Source organism: Felis catus, chromosome D2 (genome assembly GCF_018350175.1).
Source record: "Felis catus isolate Fca126 chromosome D2, F.catus_Fca126_mat1.0, whole genome shotgun sequence".
Classification (NCBI taxonomy): domain Eukaryota; kingdom Metazoa; phylum Chordata; class Mammalia; order Carnivora; family Felidae; genus Felis; species Felis catus.
In genome coordinates, this window is record NC_058378.1 from 35,438,133 (window position 1) to 35,459,424 (window position 21,292).

The 21,292-nt window shown below is 45.2% G+C and overlaps 1 protein-coding gene and 1 long non-coding RNA gene across 3 annotated transcripts in view; one reads left to right on the forward strand and one right to left on the reverse strand.

Moving 5' to 3' along the window:
- DUSP29 (dual specificity phosphatase 29) overlaps positions 1-21,292 on the reverse strand; it is a 35,432-nt gene that overhangs the window by 985 nt on the left and 13,155 nt on the right. For both annotated transcript variants that reach the window (XM_006937901.5, XM_003994074.6), the window contains one exon: positions 7,133-7,353. In XM_006937901.5, coding sequence (XP_006937963.1) covers positions 7,133-7,353 — 221 coding nt within the window. The remainder of the gene's footprint in view (positions 1-7,132; positions 7,354-21,292) is intronic.
- LOC109492509 lies at positions 1,908-21,227 on the forward strand. The gene is made up of 4 exons (XR_002146401.2): positions 1,908-2,652; positions 6,887-7,026; positions 8,070-8,136; positions 21,035-21,227. It is a non-coding gene; the product is annotated as an uncharacterized LOC109492509 (long non-coding RNA).

Sequence of the window (21,292 nt, forward strand, 5' to 3'; positions counted from 1 at the left end):
ATATTTGGCAGACTTTGTCTCAGAAGTGAACAAAGTAGGGAGCCTGGCTTCCAACTCCTACAAAGTAGAGAGTTGGAGGAGCATGCAACTCTTGATCTCAGGGTTGTGAGTTTGAGCCCCACATTGAGTGAACAAAATAGGCATTTCATGTCAAAGGAAATAACCAATGGTGTTTGTTGCCAGTGATAAAATTCAGGCTTTTGAGGAAAATAGAATTTTGGAAAACTTGTATCTATTACTGTGGGGTTGACAGTTTCCCAATACTTTTAGATTTTTCTGTTAAGATTGGTGGTGATATTAACAAATGTGTTCTTTTGATAACATACAATGAAAAGTGTCAACATTTGGAAGATCTACATAACTTAGTGAACCAATATTTTCCAAATGACCAATGTGGGGTATTACAAAGTCATGCGTGAGTAAAAAAAAAAATCCATTCAAAGTGCAAGACAGACCAATGGATTTTCATATAACAGAGTACGTATGAAGTTTATGTGTATGGTTTCAGATTGCAAGGCAACATAGCTAGCCTTTAAGAAACTATTACTTGTCAAGTTTTGGTGTAGTATTAAAGAAAAATATCCATAATTACCAGAAAAGGCTATTAAAATATCCTTCCCTTCTCCATCTACATGTCTGAATGAAGCTGGATTTTCTTTATATACTTCAACCAAAACAACACTACCATGGCATCAGCTAGGCCCGGCTTCACAGTGTGAAGCAGCTTCTGCACCCTTCAGGTCTGCATTTGGTAGTGCTCTCGAGCTCACACAGTAGTACATCAATGTGCGTTATCTCATTTTATCCTTAACAGAAACTTCAAGGTTTCATTATCATCATTCCTGCCTCACAGATGGGAAACAGGCTCAGAGTGGTGAAATGACATGCCAGAGGTCACCCAAAAAGCAGGTGCCATGGCTAGAAATAGTTAAAAGCAACTTGTTACTGAGGCCCTTCTGTGTGCTAGCCGCTGGCCACTGTGTTCAGGGGACAGAGAAAGTAATGAGATTAGGCTCTCCGGCTGTCCCCACCAATGCCATCCCAGTGGCTGCCCTCTCCTGTGTTTGTGGGATAGGGGCAGCTTGAGCTATGTGACTTGTGACCCCAGTGATGTCTCTTCCTGAGTCTCAGGCCTGTGGCTCAGAAGGATGACCAAAAAGACACTTATGAACATCACTGAGCTTATGGAACATCAGGATATGAGAACAGCTTGTTGAAGAATACTTCTGAACAGACATGGCTCCCCCGTGTCCTTCTCACTGCCACCCCCTCACCTGTGCCAGGGGACCATGCCCAGGACCATGCCCAGGCAGAGTGAGAAATCCAAGAGGGCCTGACCATCAGACACAGGATTCTCTCTCCCCTCCTCCCAGCTGGCAAGGCCTGCACATCTTGCCCATCAGGAAGAACTCCATGATGGCCTCTCCACACACACAGGGCTGGCGCAGAAAGGTGCTTCATCAGGAACTGTTCATTTTGTCACAATTCATTTTCACGAATCTCCACAAGCTTACCAGGCGGCCCTGCAATCCCACCTGCCATGATGCTGAGCTACAAGAGTGTGACCGCACCACATTTCCCTTGGGCACATTTGCTAGAAAGGAAGGCAAGAAGCAGGGCCTGCTTCTTTTTTGCTGGGTCGGGTTTGGGGGAGGCTGGCCCTGGCTCTTGCATGGCATGGTTGTGCTCCTGGACTGGAATGTCTACCTCTGGCATTCTAATCCCCACAGACTGTTCCAGAGGCTGGCTGGCTTCTTGCCAGCTGTGCTGATAACTAAAGCGTTTCTTCCTCTCCTGGCAAAAAGGGTAATTCTTTCTGTCACGACTAAATGCTTGAAACAGACGAAAGCTGTAGTTCATTAAGTCTTTTGGGAGCCTGAAGTCTGTTAAGTGGGAGGAGGGGAGGGGAGAAAAACGGCAAAGGGAGATGGAGGGGGTTGGAAGAGAAAGGGGGAAGGGAGAAAAGGGTGTGCTCAGCTCCAGCAGAAGCTCCTGGAGCTGAATTTTGGTTTTACAAAAGCGGCGTGAATGCCCTCAGCCATGTGAGCTTGGTAGGTAGGTCTTCCTCCCTCGGTAAAGGGCCTGTCTCAGCACCCTCCAGGCACTGCTCTCTCTTTGCTTTGTGGCTCTGCTAAGCATCACCCTTTGGGGCCCAGCATCGGGTGGTGAGAAAGCTCTCAGAGGGTTCGGGAGACAAGGGCAAGGAGACCTGCACGGGGCCTGCTCCCGGAATGGCCCATACCGGAGAAACTAGGAGGCTCTCTGTTAGACACCAGCCAGAGTTAGGGCCCTAAGTGAAGGCAGCTTTGTCAGGGCACACATTTCCTAGATCAGTGGCTTTCACTTCGTTGTGTGCCCCCTGAAAACACAACACACAGTTCACAGTTTACGTGTACATAGCCCTACCTCGCCCCCAGATCGTCCAAGTACATTTTTACATAGCTTACCATACTCGATCAGCACGACAGACTGATGATGAAATTATCATCTCCATTTTACAGAAGAGATAATATGCAAAGAAGTGAGCGGCCCTGTTTGCACAGCTGGGAAGTGACAGAACCATGCATGATTTGAGCCCAGGCTCCCTGACACCAGATTCAGAGCTCTATGTGATATCACAAGTGTGTGTGTATCAGACAAAAGTTCCACAAGGTAATATGAACTTTTACTACGTGCAATGCATGCTGCTATATTCAATTATTTTCTAATCAATTCATTCTTTTTAAGGAAATGCTGGCTGCACTCACTAATCTCATTTTATGACACACCAATAGGTCACAATCTATGTTTGAGAAATGGTGATTTCAATTTAATAATTCCCCTTAGCCTTTACCAAAAGGTGAATTCCCACAGTCTTATAAAGAAAACCCATATCCAGAATCTCTGCTGCTCCCCAATTGCGTATTTTCAACTGGTGACCAAAAGATAGGCCTCTGTCACTCAAATCATATATACAGACCAAGCCTGTTACCCACCGACCCCACCAACCCCCACCCTCAACTCAACCCCACCCCTGCCAGCTGTGCCCTCTCATAAACAGCCTCCTTCCTTGGTTTTGGGGGATACTCTTTGCCTGTCTCTTGCTCACTCACCTCCCTCAGCAGCCTGCAAAGGCAGCATTCATACTTCTCCCAAAACACTTCTGGGGGTATGGAAGCCATCAGAAGAAGGGTCCACGTTGTGTTTTGAACTGCTGGGGGGCAGGCCTGTGTGTGCTGCAGTAGGGCAGGGGATCCTTAAAATACCCTGAATATCTGGTCTGGTTAAAGCTTGGAGGCACCAGAGGACCACGCTCCTGCTCAAAAGCAGACTCACTTTGTTTATTCATACCTGCCTTAGCCATAATAGATTTTAAGATGCCTTCAGAAGCAGGCTGTGGACTGTTTAAGAAAAAGAAAGAAAGAACAGAGAGTGGTGATACTAAAATCTGATCTTTAGAGCCTTACAGTATCTGCCCCGGGATTTCTTAGAAGATTTCATTAAATTAAGCCCACACTACTTCACCTCTGAGGATGCCATGGCAGGAGGAGTGTAGGCAGTCCAAATGGGGTTCCCATGGCAGTATTTTGTCAGTACTTCTTTCTCTGCTGAAGAATGACAAGTTCAGTTGTTTCAGATGTCATAACCAGCAGGAGTGCCTCACCTTTCATGATTTTTGGTGACCTCTTATACAGTTAGGTCACCGAGTGCTCAAAATAAGAGCAAAGGACTCTCCTGAGAGGTCCAAATGACAGAAGGAATTCCCGCTGGCCTCTGATCAGCTCTGTGACCCTGGGCACATCACTTGGCTTCTCCAGGCCTCTGTTTCCCCAGCTCTTGGGGCAAAACACTGGACTAGATTATTTCTGAGATTTTCCAAGAGTGACTGCGGTTGCCTGGGGAGTTCTTTCGGAAGAGATGCGTCAGGGTAGGATAGGGGTGGGAGTGGGCCCCATGGGGCTCACTACAAGCCCTGGGCACAGCTCTATAGCACCACGAGAAAGGTTTTTTCAACAAGAATAAACAAGACTGGATGTGAGGGGCAGCAGTGAGAAACAGTGTATGCTTGGCTGAAACTAGCCAAGGAAGAACAGGAAAGACAAGAGAGGGGAGAGAGAGAGAGATGCCTTGCCTTTGGGCCAGACTGTCCATCAACACCTCTTACATCAAGAGTATAATAAGAAACATACGAGTGATCCTGGCTCTAAAATGCTACAGTAGTGTCCCCTAGATCTCCAGCGAACGACTAGACACACCACATGGCATGAAGGCTGAGCACATGCCATCCCCACTGGATGGAGTCTATGACAGTGTCATTGCTGGGCTAATGAGTATTTTTATTTTGTTACTCTGACTACTTAGCACAGGTTACAAACTGACAGTCACTGGATATCTTTTGTTTGGCCTTTGCAGTATTGTAAGAAGTTTTCAATTTGTTGCCAACACGTAAAATTGGGCAATTTCACATTAAAATCCAGATTGGAAACTTTTCCTGAAAAATCAGATCTACCACATTTGCACTGATTCTCACAAGATGCTGGCTGAGACTGAATAGCAGCTGCCCCCTTTGGAAAATGTATGGGGCTCTCCACTTAGCTATAAGCACCCTCTACCCACACTCCTCTGCTTTCCACACAGCTAGCTTCATTTTTTTTTTTTTACATTCCCTGCCAGGTTCTGCAGAGTTCACATTTGATTTGAGCCCCAGACTTGAGGATATTCAATTGTGAAGGGCACTGAGAAGGGACCCCAGCCTCCCTCCTGGCAATGAGGTCATGTCCTGCTCGCTTCACCAGCCAACTATTCTAGTCCCACACTCCTGCCCACTGATTCTAATCCCTGCATGTTCTCTGATCTGGGCATATACTTTTCTCTCTTGACCCTTTCTTTGCTAGGTGCTTTTGACCATATGGTCCATTAGGACCCACATGGGCCTGACATCGCCACATCAATGCTCTGTGATCTGCCCAGGCCTAAGTATGACTTGAGAGCCCCATTCTTTCCTAATTTAGCAGGGGTGGGGGTGGGGGGTGAAAGACTCTAAAATGTTGTGCCAGGAACTGAAAACAAGCTGTCATACGAGTCTATTGTACTAGTTCAAAGTTGGAATGTCTTTTTTCCTTTTGGGATTGGAAACTTTATTATTATGATGCACACATGCTAGTGTGGTTATGTGCTTCATGGTGCACAACCTCTCTTTATCAAACACATCTGAGAACCTGCTGTGCACCAGGTTCTCTGCTAAGTGCTCTATGTGGGTTACTCCTGATCCTCATTATAACCTTTCAGGGTAAATATTTTCATCACCAGATTGAGAAACCAAGGCTTAGAGAAATCACATTGTTAGTAAGTTGTGAATTTGATCCCCGCCCTGTCTTCTCTAAAGCCTGCCAGACCCCTTCCATTAAGAGAAAGTTTGAAGATACCGTAATGGCAAAAGAGTACATTAAACAGAAACTGAAGGATTGGGTTGTTGTAGCTTTTTGTTTTTTCTTGTCAAATATGTTTTCAGTTAACTTCAAATAATCTGAGGCAAATTTTACCTCATGTTGATGAGTCAGAGTCCAGTTGCTTTTTGATACTGCTTGGAAACCCAGAATGTGCATAATACAAAAGATGGTCCATAAATAGACTCATAAAAGCACGACTTTGAAATGAAGCATCCCTTAATATAAGCACTTAGGCTCTGTAGATTTTTCTTCTTTTCATTGTGACATTGCTTTCTGAACCAAAATAATGGCAAATCCTTGGTGTCTATGGCTACCTGTGGGGCCAGGACCACTTTGGGATGGCCATCAAGGTCTGGGACTTGGCCTGCGCCCAACCTGCAGATTGCAAATTCCTGAAGCAGGCCAGCTGGTCAGGCAGTGAGCCTCATAATCCCAGACTCTTGTGGCAAGAAAGGGTTTCAGTAGCTGGATATCCTGAATTACGTGATGGTCCTATAAAGGAGTATGACACGTGTGTCTGAAATCAGAGCACAGAGGAGGGAGTTGAAGTCCCTCTGGCCTCTATAAAATGCCCTGAGTTACACCCTGCAGCAATAACTGCACATTGTTTTACCCCCAATGCATACCTAAACCATGCCTTTCTCTCTAAAATAGCCTTGTAGACTTAACCTGGATTAGACCAGCTAAAACTGTATTTTGAGTGCAAGGACTAGCACTGTGATTTTTAAAAATGGATAATTGGGGCACCTGAGTGGCTCAGTCAGTTGAGCAACCGAGTTTTGGTTTCGGCTCAGGTCATGATCTCCCAGTTCATGGAATCTGAGCTGAAATCGAGAGTCGGACACCTAACGGACTGAGCCACCCAGGCACCTCCACATGGTTTGTGGGATTGAGCCCCTGCGCTGGAGTCTATGCTGACAGCTTAGAGACTCCTCGGGATTCTCTCTCCCCCTCACTCTTTGTCCTTTCCCTGCTCTCTCTCTCTCTCTCTCTCTCTCTCTCTCTCTCTCAAAATAAATAAATAAAATTTTTTTAAAAAAAGAATGGATAATTAACCTTGGGAAACTTGGACATCATGAGTGCAAAACTCAGATTCTCAAATATATTTTGCCATATATAAAGGCTAGATTGTCAGCTTTCTATAGGAGGCCTAACTAGATGGAGTATGTGGGAAGGAGGGGATTGGGGGAGGCTGCCAGCTTGGTTGGTTGGCAGGAAAATCTGAAGTCTCTCCATAGATTCCCAGTCAAGGCAGCTTCCTGAAGGTTTTCTGGCATTGAAGCCCCTAGCTATTAGTCAGGTTTGGGTGCAGGCACAATTAGTGTCTGGGCTGTAGTCCCAGGTTTGAGGGCATCCAGACGTCCCTGCTGCTCCAAGGATTGCTGATGAGCCTTAGGGGATTGGGATTCAGGCCAAAGGCCTTTCCTCTGAGCCCTCCCGATCCCGATTCCCCACAGAGGCGGTCAAGGCCCGAACCCCACCAGCCGCATGCTCAGTGTGGTTCTTGTGTTCCTGGGCCTCGGACATTCCCAGCTTAATCACACACAACCTCCGCAGAACCGGCTTCAACAGTGCGCAGATCCCGCCTCCAGCCAAGGTGAGGGGCGGGGCTTCGTGGGGGCGGGGCGGGGCTTCGTGGGGGCGGGGCGGGGCCTCGGGCGGGTTTGTTGGGGTTGGACCACCAAGGGTCACAGGTCTCTTACTGTGGTCGTGGCTGAGCGCTGCGTCGATGAAAGCGGCCGCCGGGTAGAAGAAGACGCTGAGGTCGAAGGTGGGCAGGTCGTCCGCCTCAACACCGTGGTATTCGATGGCCATGTCGCTGTAGTAGTCGGGCCCAGTGTCCACGTTCCAGCGGCCGTGGGCTGCATTCAGCACGTGCGTGAAGCCCGCCTTCTGCAGCCCGTAGCGGTCCAGTGCCGTAGCTCTGGGCACGAGGGGAGAGGCTGGTTGGCTAAGTAGTGTTGTAGCCTGGATCTAGGGTGAAACTCGGGGCCCGCCAATGGGTTTATGCCATCAGTTCCAAAATAAAACCTAGTCACTGCAGTGAAGGACTTCCCTGGTCCAAAACCCTGATTACTGACCCCTTCACCGCTTGTGTCTGGATAGGCTGGTTCGAGAAGGGAGAGAGTGGAGGGTGGGGTAGGTGAGCTAATCGATCGTCCATTCATTCTTTCATCATTCACCATAAACAGAAGAGCTTAGTGCTAGACACTATGGTGGTTGCAAGAGTGCACTTGTTACCTGCCAACTCCCCTAGAAGACCGCCAGAATAATCTGCTCATCCAGCAAAGCTGAATGTAAGGGAGGGGGTCACCTTCACAGAGCCTCAGGAAACCCTTTAAAGCAGGTCGCTCCTCTGAACCTTCCAGACGTTTATAGGGTTTGGTGGGCTGGGGCTGGAATGACTGATTTAAGATGGTGTTACAGTGCAAAGATTTTATTGAGATTGGGCAAAATTCTTGACATTGATGTTCACAGGGTTGGTGAACACGGTGCAGAACCCTTGCTTTGATAAGTGAATCATTGCCTAGTTTGGCAAAGCGTTTTTCTAAGGAGAGGTATTTGAGCTGTCTATTGTTTGAGTTGGTTTCAGGAGCCAACAGTGAAGTTATTTTCTGATTTATAGCCTTATCTTTCTAGACAGGAATTTCCAGGAAGAAAGAATAAAGCCATGTTGAAGTAGGTGGCCTTGGAATATGCGGCAGAGGTAGGTTGTCAGAGGAACCAGGAGTTATTTCTGTCTAGAAGGGCCAAGGGAGGCTTTATGAGAGAGGGCTGTTTGAGTTTGTCTTACTACAAATGTTAACACGGTGATGGAGGGGAAGAGGGAAGCAAGGGCAGGGAATTAGCACTACTTACAGTGTGGAGGCTGGAGATAATGAAGCCCTTTTAGGAAATGCTTATTATTTCCTGCAGTCAGTCATTTATCACAAATAATGATTTAAAATCTATTGTGTGCCTGTCACTGTCCTGGGTGCCGATGGTGCAACAGTGAACAGGTTAGTCAAGGTCTCTCGGGACCTCACTCTCAGACACTGCACTCCCTTCTACCTCAAACCCACTATGACCGAAGGATGAAATAGCAAAAAAGTGGGGCAACTGGGTGGCTCAGTCTGTTGAGCGTCCGACTTCGGCTCAGGTCATGATCTCACGATTTGTGGGTTCAAGCCCTGCATCAGGCTCTGTGCTGCCAGCTCAGAGTCTGGAGCCTGCTTCAGATTCTGTGTCTCCCTCTCTGCCCCTCCCCTGCTCATGCCCTGTCTCTCTCTGTCTCTCAAAAATAAACAAATGTTAAAAAAAATTTTTTTTTAAGTTCAGATGGCAGTAAAAGCTGTGCTGATGACTGTGGTCCTGCTTTATGTAAGGTGGTCAGGCAAGGCCAGGAGGTAGTATTTGAGCTAAGACTGAGGGATGAGAAGGAGTTAGGCAGGGGTAGAGTTGGAGGAAAAGTGTTTCATCCAGGCCTAGGGAACAGCAAGTGCCAAGAACAGAATGGAAACAAGCATGGCTGTAGTAGCAAGGGGGATAGTGGTACAAGAGGAAGTTGGAGAGATAGGCAGGGGCTGGGTCATGGTAGACCTTGTAGGCCAAGGAAAGAGTCTGCATTTTACTCTAAGTGTGGTGGAACATCACATGCTACAGAGGGTTTAAGGAAGAGGTGAACATCGTTTACTTTTTTAAAGACCAGTCTGGGGATGTGTGGAGATGGATTGGAGAGGGGGAAAAATGGAAGCAGAGAGCTCTGTTGGAGACTGTTGCAGTTGTACAGCCAGGAGAGGAAGGTGGTTGGACCAGGGTGGGATCACAGCAGGGCTTGCTGAGGGACTGGGAGAGGGGCAGGGAGGAGGAGGCTGGTATGGCCAGAGCATAGGATGTGAGAGGAGAGGAGAGGAAAGTCTGGAGGAGTGTGAGGTTGGAACACGGAAGTGCTTGGATCTGTATTTGGGGCCGGGGGGGGGGGGGCGGGTAGGGGCAGGGGTCAAGGAGAGTGGTTGAGGAGGGGTGATCCCAACTAGATTTTAACAGCACAAAGAGCAGTCTACAGCTCAGGAAAGATGACAAGGGCCTGGAACCATAATAATAAGAGGCCAGAAGTGACATTTTGCTCCAGCTGAGGACTCATCTCAAGGTCACTGGTAAAAGGTAGACAGAAGGGACCATATTGGGTACCAACAGTGATCAATACCCTGGGCCAAGAGGAGCCTTGCAGCAGGAAACATGCCACGGCCCCTTGGCCAAGGGCCCCCCATCTGTTGCCGGTTTCCTGGAGCTTTTTCTTGGTCGTGAGAGGAACCATGATGGAGTCCAGTGTTTGGGAAAGAGAGATCCAAACACAGGCATTGAGCTTTTAGAAACATTTGCAAACAGCCCATTGGAATTGAGCTGTGGAATGGTGGAGAGTTCCACCAACCCCCTCAGCTAGACTTTGGTGCTGCCATCCTGACTATGGACTACATTCTGCTTTCAGTTTTTCCTCAGAAAGACCTGTTTTTCATTTTTCTTCTTGTCCCAAAGTATGTATACAACAAACGTTATGCTTTTGGGACATAGATCTGCGCTCAATTAATGCCTCCACTAACGCAGTCCATCTTGCTGAGTAGCAATCCACCTCACTTTGAGGTTGAGCTCAGTGGAAAAATTAAAATGAACTGTCCTTGACAGGAAGTTCCTACCCACCATAAAGACTGTTATCTCTGGGTTCAGCAGCTGGGTTTCAACATAATCAAATAGTAGTTTGAATAAATAGCAATTTGCACTTTGTTGCTTTTGGGGTCAAGGATCAGGGTAAATATGTGACAAGACTCGTTGCATGACACCTCCACAGTCAGACCACAGAGCTGGTTTTAGCTGTCTGAGGGAGAGAAAAGGGCTCCTGGGGAGGATCAGACCTGGTGGGTGTCTGAGGCCCACTGCAGGTTTTGGGGCATCCTATGGCTACCTGAGCCAGGAAGGGAGGCAGTGTCCTTACGCACCACTCTGGGATTTCCCCCAGTTTCCTCATTCAGAGTCCTCCTCTCCTTTCCTCCTTATTTACTCAGAGTCCAGTTGAGAGCTCAGAAGAGTATCCATGGCAAAATGAGGATCTGCAAAGAGCAAGTCTTAGTAGTCTTGGTATATAGTGGCTGTGATGGAGGCAGATCCCCAATTGGTCCAAATGCCTGGCTCAGCAATTATTGGGAGTAGGATGGGTCAGAGGGTTCTCCCTAGCACTGTATTGTTGTTTTCTTAAATTTTAGGGCCATCTGCTTACGTATGTTATGTGGGGAAGAGACTAAGAAATATGCTTCTGCTTTGGAGAAAAGCTCAGGAGAAAAACTGACTTACCAACTTACCTCTAGAATCTAGATGATGCAGGAGCCTTAGTTTCTGGTTTAGTTAAAAATCCTTATGTAAGCAATTTGTTTATTTAAGAAATTATGTCATAAAAATGTGTCATCTGATTACAAAAATGACACTTGCTCAGTGCAGATTATGAAAAACAGGGGCGCCTGGGTGGCTCAGTCAGTTAAGCATCCAACTTTGGCTCAGGTCATGATCTCACAGTTTGTGGGTTCGAGCCCTGTGTCGGGCTCTGCTCTGACAGCGTGGAGCCTGGAGCCTGGAGCCTGCTTCCTATTCTGTGTCTCCCTCTTTCTCTCTCTCTCTGCCCCTCCCTGCTCATGGTCTCTCTCTCTTTCTCTCTCAAAAATAAGTAAACATTAAAAATTTTTTTTTTAAATATGAAAAACATATTCCTTCCCACATGCAAAAAAAATCACCTGTATTTCTACCACCTAGAGATAAAGTCTCTTTGCTTTTTGATATAAGATTCCTCAGTTGCTTTTCTATGCATAGATTTAGATATTTTATATAGAGATTTGTTTGGGGGGGTACAATACTACATGTAAGTTTCAAAACCTTTGACATGGTGATAAATTGTAAACATCTGCCTCTGTCGACATACAGCCTTCAATAGCTGCCTGCTGTTCCATTCTGTAGGGAAATCTCAATTTTACCTCACCAAGCCCCTACTTCTGGATATTTGTCTCCTCTCTCCCCCTCTTGCTCTTTCTCTCTCTCTATCTTTATCTCTTTCACGAAGAGGGAGTGGCAGGTATTATAAGAAACACTATAAATGAACAACTTTGCTTTATTTCTTTGGGCACATCTCTGATTACGTCCTTAGAAGAAATTTTAAGTAGAATTTTGGGGTCAATGGGTATGAGCATTTTTAACACATGTGCTGTGTTGCTAAATTATCCTCCTTAAAGCTTGCTCATTTTGCATTCTTTGCTAATTTCACTGGCAAAAAAAAAAAAAAGGAAGGAGAAGAAGAGGAAAAGATATCTCATTTTCATTCATTGTAGCAATAAGGCTGGACATTTTATCACACATTTGTTGGACTCATGCAGTTTACTTTTGAAGAACATTGCCATATCTCTGTTTCTGACCCAATTCCCTTTATCTCCTCTCACTGTGAACCTCTGGCCTGGCCCTGGATTCTTACTGCAGATTGGAGGGCCAGAGAAGTGACTCCCCTCTTGCATGGCCCAGTTTCCTCATTCGGAGTCCTCCCCTCCTTCCTCCTTATCTGGCCTGACCCAGCCTCCTTTCAGCTCCTCTGAAGTTCCTTCAGGAAGCTTGTTTCAACCCACTATCCTTGAGGAATGGCGTATAAGAGCACTCTTGGTGAAGCAGTCTCCTTGGGCAGCACTCCTGACATTCCAGTTTTCCAGGCCTCTTGCCGCCCTGCTGATCCCCAGCCGAAATACCTCAGCATCCACCCCAAAGCCCGTTCCGCCCCACTCCCCGGGTGTATGCTCTGGCGCAGAGGGGAGGAGGGACATGCATGTATACATCTATTCAAGCCCTCCCTCAGCTCCCTTGTGGTGGGAACCCAGCTGCTCCCACATTGTCAGGATTCTACATTGGGCACTGAAGAAAGTCCACCAGTGACTGGGCGTTCTCCATACCCTTGTGTCTGTGAAGACCCACCTATTTCCTGCACCTGACTGTGGACTCTTGTTTGCCAATAGCCTGTATCCTGTACTCTGGCACCCTGTTCATTCTGGTGCATATGACACTTTGGTGTTTGCGTGTTATTTCATGGGCATGACCCTGATGGAGACCTTCTCCTTTGGAGTCTCGACCACACCTACTGCTTACAGATGAATTTTAAAAGAAGGCATATTTCTAGCTTTTGATCTCCATCAATTCTCCATCAATTTCATCAACGAAAGTGAAATTCCCTGGCTTTCTAGTTTCTTGGGTGTTCTTGTTACTTGCTGACGATGAAACTGTTTGGTTTTGAGGCCCTTCAGAACACACAGGGCTGGCAGGTGCAGTTTATACACTTACACTGCTGCACGAGCTAAAACAACTGAACCTCTGGGACCTTCAGCTTTCTTTCTTTGTCAAACTGAACCAATTACACTGGCAGTACTTTTCCTTACAGGATTCTTGTAAATTGAATGATGCCATACTCGAGTTTCTTTGAAAGGTTAAAAGATAAATTTAAGAGAAGAAAGCAGTAGAAAGATGTACAGCAAAATGTTATCAGTGGCTATCTCTGGGTAAAGGGATTATAGAGAATTTTAATTTTCTTCTTTTTGTCTGTGTTTTGTAAATATCCGTGATGAGTAGGTCATATATTCACTTAACATGCAAGTGTTTACCATGATTTTTATTGATATTTTCTTAGTTCTTGGGAGACACTGGCTATTCAAAGATATAAGGTGACCCCAGCATTTTTAATTCTTGTTAGATATCCCTTCATCATCTGCCCCAAGAAGGGAGGCTAAGAGGGGAAAGAGAATGCTCGGAGGCTTGGATTTGAGAAGTGATATTGTATTAATAATTACACTAGGCATTTTGCTAACCATGAAAGGAAGTGGTTGATGTTGCTTGAGGCCTTCACTGAGAAGCCTACTGGAAAAGCCCAGCCAGGTCTCCCCATTCACTTTGGCCATGACTGGTGCCCAGTTGTATCTAAGTCACCTTTGGTACTTGGAGGTTCAGAATCCAGGCTTTCCAACTCTTTCCACTAACATTCAGCACGTTAAATTGGCAACCGTGGCTGTGTTTTCACTGCATCCTAAACCACGGTCCACCCTGGAGAAGCAGGTCAAGTTTGAGCTCTGCTTGGTGCCTGAAGGCTGAGTTAATTCCTTCTTTTTGTGGGGAAAGGTTGCAGCTGTCCAGGTGTCCGGGAAGCCCTCTCATAGGCTGAGGGCCAGCTAAGCTGACTGACTTGCTTTCTCCTCACTTTCCAGCCTCCTCAACTACAGGCCAGGCCTGGAGATGCCTCTACTTTCAAGGCTGTTGGTCTGGTTGGGAGGAGAAAAGCAGAAAGGGCAAGATAGCAAGACCACTTGAAAGTGAGCTCAGGCTGAGTAGGGCTGACCACAGGGAGGAATCAGGCTTTAAGGGGAAGGGCAGCTGTCTGTTGATGACCTCAAAAGCCAGATCTTGGAGGCAACTATAGTTTTAATAAAAATGGAGAGCTGCTCAGCACCCCTGCCATTCAAGCGGCAGAGCAAGTTAGCACCGTGGCGTTGGCTCACGGGATGCTGACATCAGGAGGGAGAAGAGAGATTTCTCAATTTTCCTGTTCCAGCCAAGCCTATGGGAGGCTGTCCTGCCTGGGAATTTGCAATCACTTTGACAGTAACCAGGATATTTCCCCTCCTGCTGACTACAAGGGAAAAAAAGAAAAATGAAAAAAGATTTCTCTAAGCAAATGAAAAATGTGAATGAGATTAAAGAGAGAATATTTAAATTACAGAAACTCAGTGCTTTCAAGCATACTCAAGCACTTTTGAAGCACCCATTTAGGGACTGCTGATTGATAAGAGGCGATGAATTATTCTTATCTCATCATTGACGCAAGTCCCTGGCTCTCTGGAGGGCAACACTTGGTTAACCTAATTTGAATCTAATTTGAATGACTTAAAAGTAATAAAACAAGTATGTGCTTGAACCTAATGAAGCCTAATTTATTTAATAGCACATTTCTTAAGGAATTTTATTTTAGAGCTGGAAGAGACCTTTGAAATCATCCTTGTATTTTACAAATAAAGAAACTGAGTCCCAGAACAGTAAAATGTTTTGCCAAAGGCCACACATAATGACCACCAGCACGGGGGCTTGAACTCTGTGCCCTGAATCCCATTTGAGGCCTTTTGCCCTACTCCATCCATGCTGACCCTACAATTCCCACTTGTAGCAGATTCAGACCCCCTACCGAGCTGTGGGAAATGGGTGGGAAGAGGGTGGCTGTGCCTGGAGCCAGGATGACATTCTGGTGAAAATCTCTGATCGTCGGCCCGTTTTCTTGTCCCAGTGCCTCCACTGATCCAGCACACTCAACACCACCCAGATCCTCACAGGGCTGCAGTGGTGGTGTCAACTCTGCCCTCCCTGGGCTGGTAAGCAATAGGGACTTGGAGTCATCAGGCACTCCACGTGGTGAATCCTCTCAGGATAATCTTGGATTGAGAAAATGCTGTAGAAGTTCTGAAATCCACAGGCCCATTGGGTTTTAGTGTGGCACTGCCTCCTTAGGCCTCAGGCCACCTGGGTTCCTGGAAGGCCAGGACAGTATCTGTGGGGGCAATTGAGGCACGAGCCTGAAAAAGCCCATTAGGAGGTAACTTCCTTGCAGCCTGAACTTGAGTTCATGATAGCATCTCATGGGAGAAATTTGACCATGACTGTTTCCCGTCTCAACGCTGCCCTTAACACAGAAGGACCTTAATGGCAAAGCACAATGACAGTTCTTTATCTTTTACACTGTGAGCTGAGTTTCCAGAACCTGCCTGATCTGTAATAGTTCACACTTATTGGGTGTGCCACACACGGTGCTAAGTGGCATATGTATTAACTCATTGAATCCACATCTTATAGGTAAAGAAATTGAATCTCAGAAAGCATGAGGGACTTGCCCAAGGCCACATGGGGACCAGTGTTTGACTAGGCACTGTGGCTTCAGAGCAGATGCTCAGCCCTTCTGCCTCTCTCCATGAAGAAGCCCTTGAGGGGAGAGGAGGGAGAAAAAGTGACCTGCTTCTTTGGGCTAAGTCTGGTCCCCAGAGGGTCCCAGGCATCACCAGCTACCCCAGAACATCCATCCTCACTCCTGGATCCTAACCACCCTCACTTCCAGAGCCTTGATACTTACCTTTCAAAAATTGTAGGTGCTTTTAAGGAAAGGAAGAAAAAATCAAGCTAAATGCAACTTTCAAATTAAAACTGAGACTTTGTGCATGAGGAGCCAGCCGTGAGCTTTTTGCTGCTTTGGGCAACACCTACAGAGAGACCAAGAAACAAAGGCAACCTTGCCTGCTCTCAGCAGGGTTTTAACCTCCATGTGGCTGCATTGGCAGTGGAGTTAATTGCTCTCTCAATAAGCATTTGTGAGTCTCATTAGCCTTGTAAGCTGGTGTCTAGGAGGGACCCTGAGCAGAGATGAGGACAAGCACCATGAAGCATCATGCCATGCTGACTTGTGCCCCCCGCCCCCACTGTGCACGCAGGTCACACACACTGACCATGGAGCCTGCCTAGACCGTATATGTGTGTGTTTGTTTTGGGGCTCTACCAGGCAGAGCTGGAATGAATCGAAAGGGCAGTAACATTTTCTTGGTTGAAGGAACAAGGTTGCGGTCAGATGTCAAGGAGGCAAGCATATCTTACTGCATCACACCCTGTTGTCTGGCACTCTGTTAACTAGAACTTGACTGTTCTGCTCAGACACTCAGTGGCTTCCTGAAGAGAGTCGCTCAGTGGGCATTCAGTCTTCCACAAGCTGGCCCTGACCTACCTTCCCGTGTTTCTTTCTCACTAGGTAACAACGATAACATTTGTATTTGTCTTACAAAACGTTCTCATATTCCATATTTCTTTGAATCTTCATACTCATCATTTTTGGAGATGAGGGCATAGGCCCAGAAAGGTAAAAGGACCTGCCCAAAGCCACTACACCTGCAGTAGATTGTGGCTGTGGTCTATTATGCATTACCACTTGGAATATTTGACAGGTTACACTTTCCTGTCCTATTAACATGAGGGTTTGGCTTGAACTTGCTTTAGCCACTAAAACGTGGGCAAAAGTGGCATGTGTCACTTCTGAGTCAGCTCGTGACTTTCCATGGCCCTTCTCTCCAAGAAACTGGCAATATCCCAGATAGGGGCTGCTCTGTCAGCCTGGGTCCTGAGGCCTAGAGTGACGTGGATGTGGAGCAGTAAGAATTGGCCCCCCATGGACGTGGCATGTGCATGAGAAATAACCCTCTGCTGTGTTAAGCCACCAAGACATTGGGGTCATCTGTTACTGCAGCACAGCTAAGTCTGAGCTGACCACATGGCGGTCAAACATAGCTCAGTTCTAGACACCCTGAAAGTGTACATCTACCACATCTATCCCTGGTATTCTAGACACACCATCCTGCTTATTCTCACCTCCGTGCATTTCTTCATCTTGTTCCCTCTGCCCAGAACTCTGTTGAAATCCTACCCGTCTTCCAGAGTCATGCTTGGAATTCACCTCTTCTGTGACACTTTCTCAAAATCATAATAGTACCAAACACTTAGTGGCATTTACTTACTATGTGCCAAGCACTTCGTTTTAATTCATTTCATATTCACCCCACGGAATGAGCCCTATCTCTGTTGCCACATAAAGTGAAGAGAGGTAAAATAAGTTGTCCAAGATCACATAAGTGGTGGCTGGCAGAGCCAAGACTCGAACCCCACACTCCTTCTATTCCACTACCCCTTCTCCTTCTGTTCCCTGTTACATTTCTACACATCTCTTCTCCGTAGCTATAAAACAGCTTCTTTATTTGATTGACCACATTTCTTTTCTTTTTTTTTTTAATGTTTTATTTATATTTGAGAGAGAGAGAGAGAGAGAGAGAGAGAGACAGAGTTCAAGCAGGGGAGGGGCAGAGAGGGAGGGAGACAGAATCCGAAGCAGGCTCCAGGCTCCTGAGCTGTCAGCACAGAGCCTGACGTGGGACTTGAACCCGTGAACTGTGAGATCATGACCTGAGCCAGTCAGACGCTTAACTGACTGAGCCACCCAGGCACCCCTTTTCTTTTCTTTTTTTAAAGGTTTTAAGTAATCTATCACTTCTCGGCCTTTTGGCAAAGATCAAGTGACGATTTTAAATAATCTCTACACCCACATGTAGGGCTTGAACTCAGAACCCCGAGATCAAGAGTCACATGCCCCACCGTCTGAGCAAGCCAGGTGCCCCTTGACCACATTTTCTTGATCTGAGTTTAGGTATAAGTTATACCACTTACTGGTGGTATGACCCTGGGCTGGTCACTTAATTTCTCTGAGCCTCAGTTTCCTCTTTGTATTCCCCACAGCTCCTAGCAAGGTTCCCAGTAAATACTAACTGAGCAAATGGATAAACTTTCTGAGCCCTGGTTTGCCCATTTGTAAAATAAGAGTAATAATGGTACTTCCTTCACAGGAAGGAAGGTTGTTGAGTTTAAATGATGCCTAGCAACAGGGCACAACACACAGTAAGATATATACAATACAACAAGCTATTGTTATTAATTATTATAAGCTGTAGGAAATGTAAGTATAGTGTATAAAATACAGAGAAAAAACTTACTTCTCACTATGCAGATTGAGGAAAGCTAGCTTTATGGCAGAAGTGACTTGAGTGGTTTTTGCAGAATGTATAGAATCTGGACACAGAAAGGAAGTGGGGGGCAGGGCATTTTAGGCAAAGAGAACGGCATAGATAAAGAGCCAGAGACAGTGTAGATCTTAAAATCTTAATCTCTCTTCCCTCACGTATACCAGTATTAGGGTCATATCTAAGGAAATAATCCTAAATATGAAAAGATTTTATGCATAAAGATGTCCATTGCAGCATTATTTATAAAAGTGAGAACACAGAAATAGTGATATGTCCAACAATAGGGAAGTGGTTAAATAAATGACCTTACATCCACCTGATATATTATTATCTGATAGATAATATTATATTATAATTAAAAGTATGAGAAATATGTCATAAGGGAAAAGTTTATGAATGATGCTATGTGGGGAAAAAAGATAAAATGAATAATCAATACGATTACAACTACATAAAAATAAGTTTTAAAACCAAAATAATACACAGAAATTCCAGGTGGAAATCCTGTCCCTTGATTTCTTATCCTTAAGAGTAAGGAGTAGCTTCAGACTAATGGGGTTTGGTGATTGCTCTGAGAGATTTAAGTTTTCTTCCTTACGTTAATCACTACTTTATTATTAGAGCTAACTTTTATTGAGTGCTCACTATGTACTAGGCACTGCACGGATACTTTACATAATTATCTCACTTAATCCATACAACCCAATGAGGAAGATTCTCTTGTTAACCTACTACAAATAGAGAAATTAAGACATATATTTATACAATAAACATATATTACTTTTATAATAGGAAAACCATATATTTACTGAATTTAATATTTTATAATTAAAAGATAAGAGATTCAAATCCTCCCCCCCCATTTTGCTACTTCAATGATAAAATACACATTGTTGTGCATATTTCCTTACGTATTGATACTATTATTTCTATAAATCACATTTCTTAAAGTGATATTTGGTGTCAAAATGTATGTGTACCTTTTTAAATTTTGAACTAATTTTGGAGTTAATCTTAGGGAAGCTGCAAAACCAGTACAGAGATTGTTTGGCAATAAAAAAGAATAAAATACTCGTCCATGCTACAACTTGGATGAACCTTGAAAACATTATGCTAAGTGAAAGAAGCCAGACACAAAAGTCATATATTATGATTCCATTTATATAGGAAATGCCCAGAATAGGTAAATCTATAGAAATAGAAAGCAGATGGGTGGTTGCCTAAGACTGTGAAAAGATGGAGAATGGACAGTTTTCAGGTGGTTTCCTTTGGAGGAGATGAAAATGCTTTGAAATGAGTGGTGCTGGTTGTACAACTTTTTAACTATAATAAAAAAAAATCACTGAACTCTGCACTTTAAAAGGGTGATTTTATGAAATGTGAGCTATATCTGAATTAAGCTGTTATTTAAAAAAAAGAAAACAGGGGGGCCTGGCTGGCTCAGTTGATTAAGCGTCCAACTTTGGCTCAGGTCATGATCTCATGGCTTTGTTAGTTCGAGCCCCGCGTCAGGCTCTATGCTGACAGTGTGGAGTCTGCTTAGGATTCTCTGTCTCCTTCTGTCTGTGACCCTCCCCTACTCCCTCTCTCTCTCTATCTCTCTCAAAAATAAACTTTAAAAAAATTAAAAAAAAAAAAAAACAGTACAGAGAGTCCCATAAACCCCTCACTGATGTTCCCCTAATGTTCACAACTGGGAAACGATTGGATAAATCAGAGTACAGCTCTCCTACGAGATAGCAAAAGTACCCATAGCATGATTCCTTTTTTTCTCCTAAAAATTATTTAAAAGAAGCAAAAACCCTTTATATGTGTGTGTGTGTTACCTTACATTTGCAGCAGCACACATAAAGTAGTGGGAGTATGAGAGTGAGCTTAATACTGGTTACTTGGTGGCAGAATTAAGGCGGACAGAGGGAGATTAGCAGTTTGTTTTTATAACCCTCTATTTAGTTTAATTTAGTATAAAAAGACATGTAATTTTTCTAACTTTTTCAATTTAGAAATATTAAGGAGGGGCACCTGGGTGGCTCAGTGGGTTAAGCATCTGACTTCAACTCAGGTCATGACCTCGTGGTTCGTGAGCTCAAGGCCTACCTGGGCTGTCTGCTGTCAGCATGGAGCCAGCTTTGGATCCTCTGTCTCCCTCTCGCTGCCCCTCCCCCGCTCGTGCATGCAATCTCTCTCTCTTAAAAATAAACAAACATTGAAAACACTTTTAAATATTAAGGGAAAAAAAGGCAAGGGATGCTGCCCCTGGATTTCCCATGACTAGGCAGTCATCTCCAGGTTTTATGCAGCATGGTGTTTATTAACATCACACACGCAGGGGTCCTACACCATCAGCTCCTGGGAGAGATGGAACCTGAGCAGGAATCCTGGGGAATAGATGGAGGAGTAGGAGTACTGGTTAAGATAAAAGCTTCTGGGTTAGGCAGAACTGCGTTTGAATCCCAGATTCTGCCACCTACTGAGCCGTGGACCTTGGACCAGTTGCTTAACTGCCCTGTCCCTTGATTTCTGATCCTTAAAATGGGAGTAATTGGATGACTTTCATTGGGCTATAATGAAAACAAAATGAGCTCATTCATGCAAGATGCTTAACACTGTGACTAGAACATGGTATTCAGTAAGTGAAAGGAATTATTATTATTAATATTATTTATAGTAGACATTTTCCAGTTGTTGGAGGAATGGGAAATGGTGGCTATAAAAATCTAGAGGAGGGGATGGTGACCTCAACTTTGCTAGACCTACCATGTTCCCAACACATAAGTTGATGTGCTCCTGTGTCATCAATCTGAGAACTGACTTTGTTCTTGCCACTCTTATACCCAGCTAAAACAAAAGGCTCCGGTTCCCAGCCTCCCTTGCAGCTAGAGGCAGGGGAGGTCATGGGAGACACTTTCTTCTGGAAAGATGCACTTACTTTCTCTTTATGTTTCTGTGGCCTGGATCCCACAGATGGTGGCTGGATCTCTATCAGCACTATTGGCTCATGCAACAACTTTGAGGAGGGAAACCATACCCTTGGGATGGTGGAGCAGAGCACAGGAGCCCAAGACGCTGATGACCCTGGAGTCACCATGCCAGCCCCAGCTTACCTTCCTCTGCACCTCTTTTATATAAAAGAGAAATAAACCTCTATGTTGCATAAGCCCTTTCTCTGGGTTTTCTATAATGTGAAGATAAACCCAGCCCTAATTGAGTTCTCACAATACA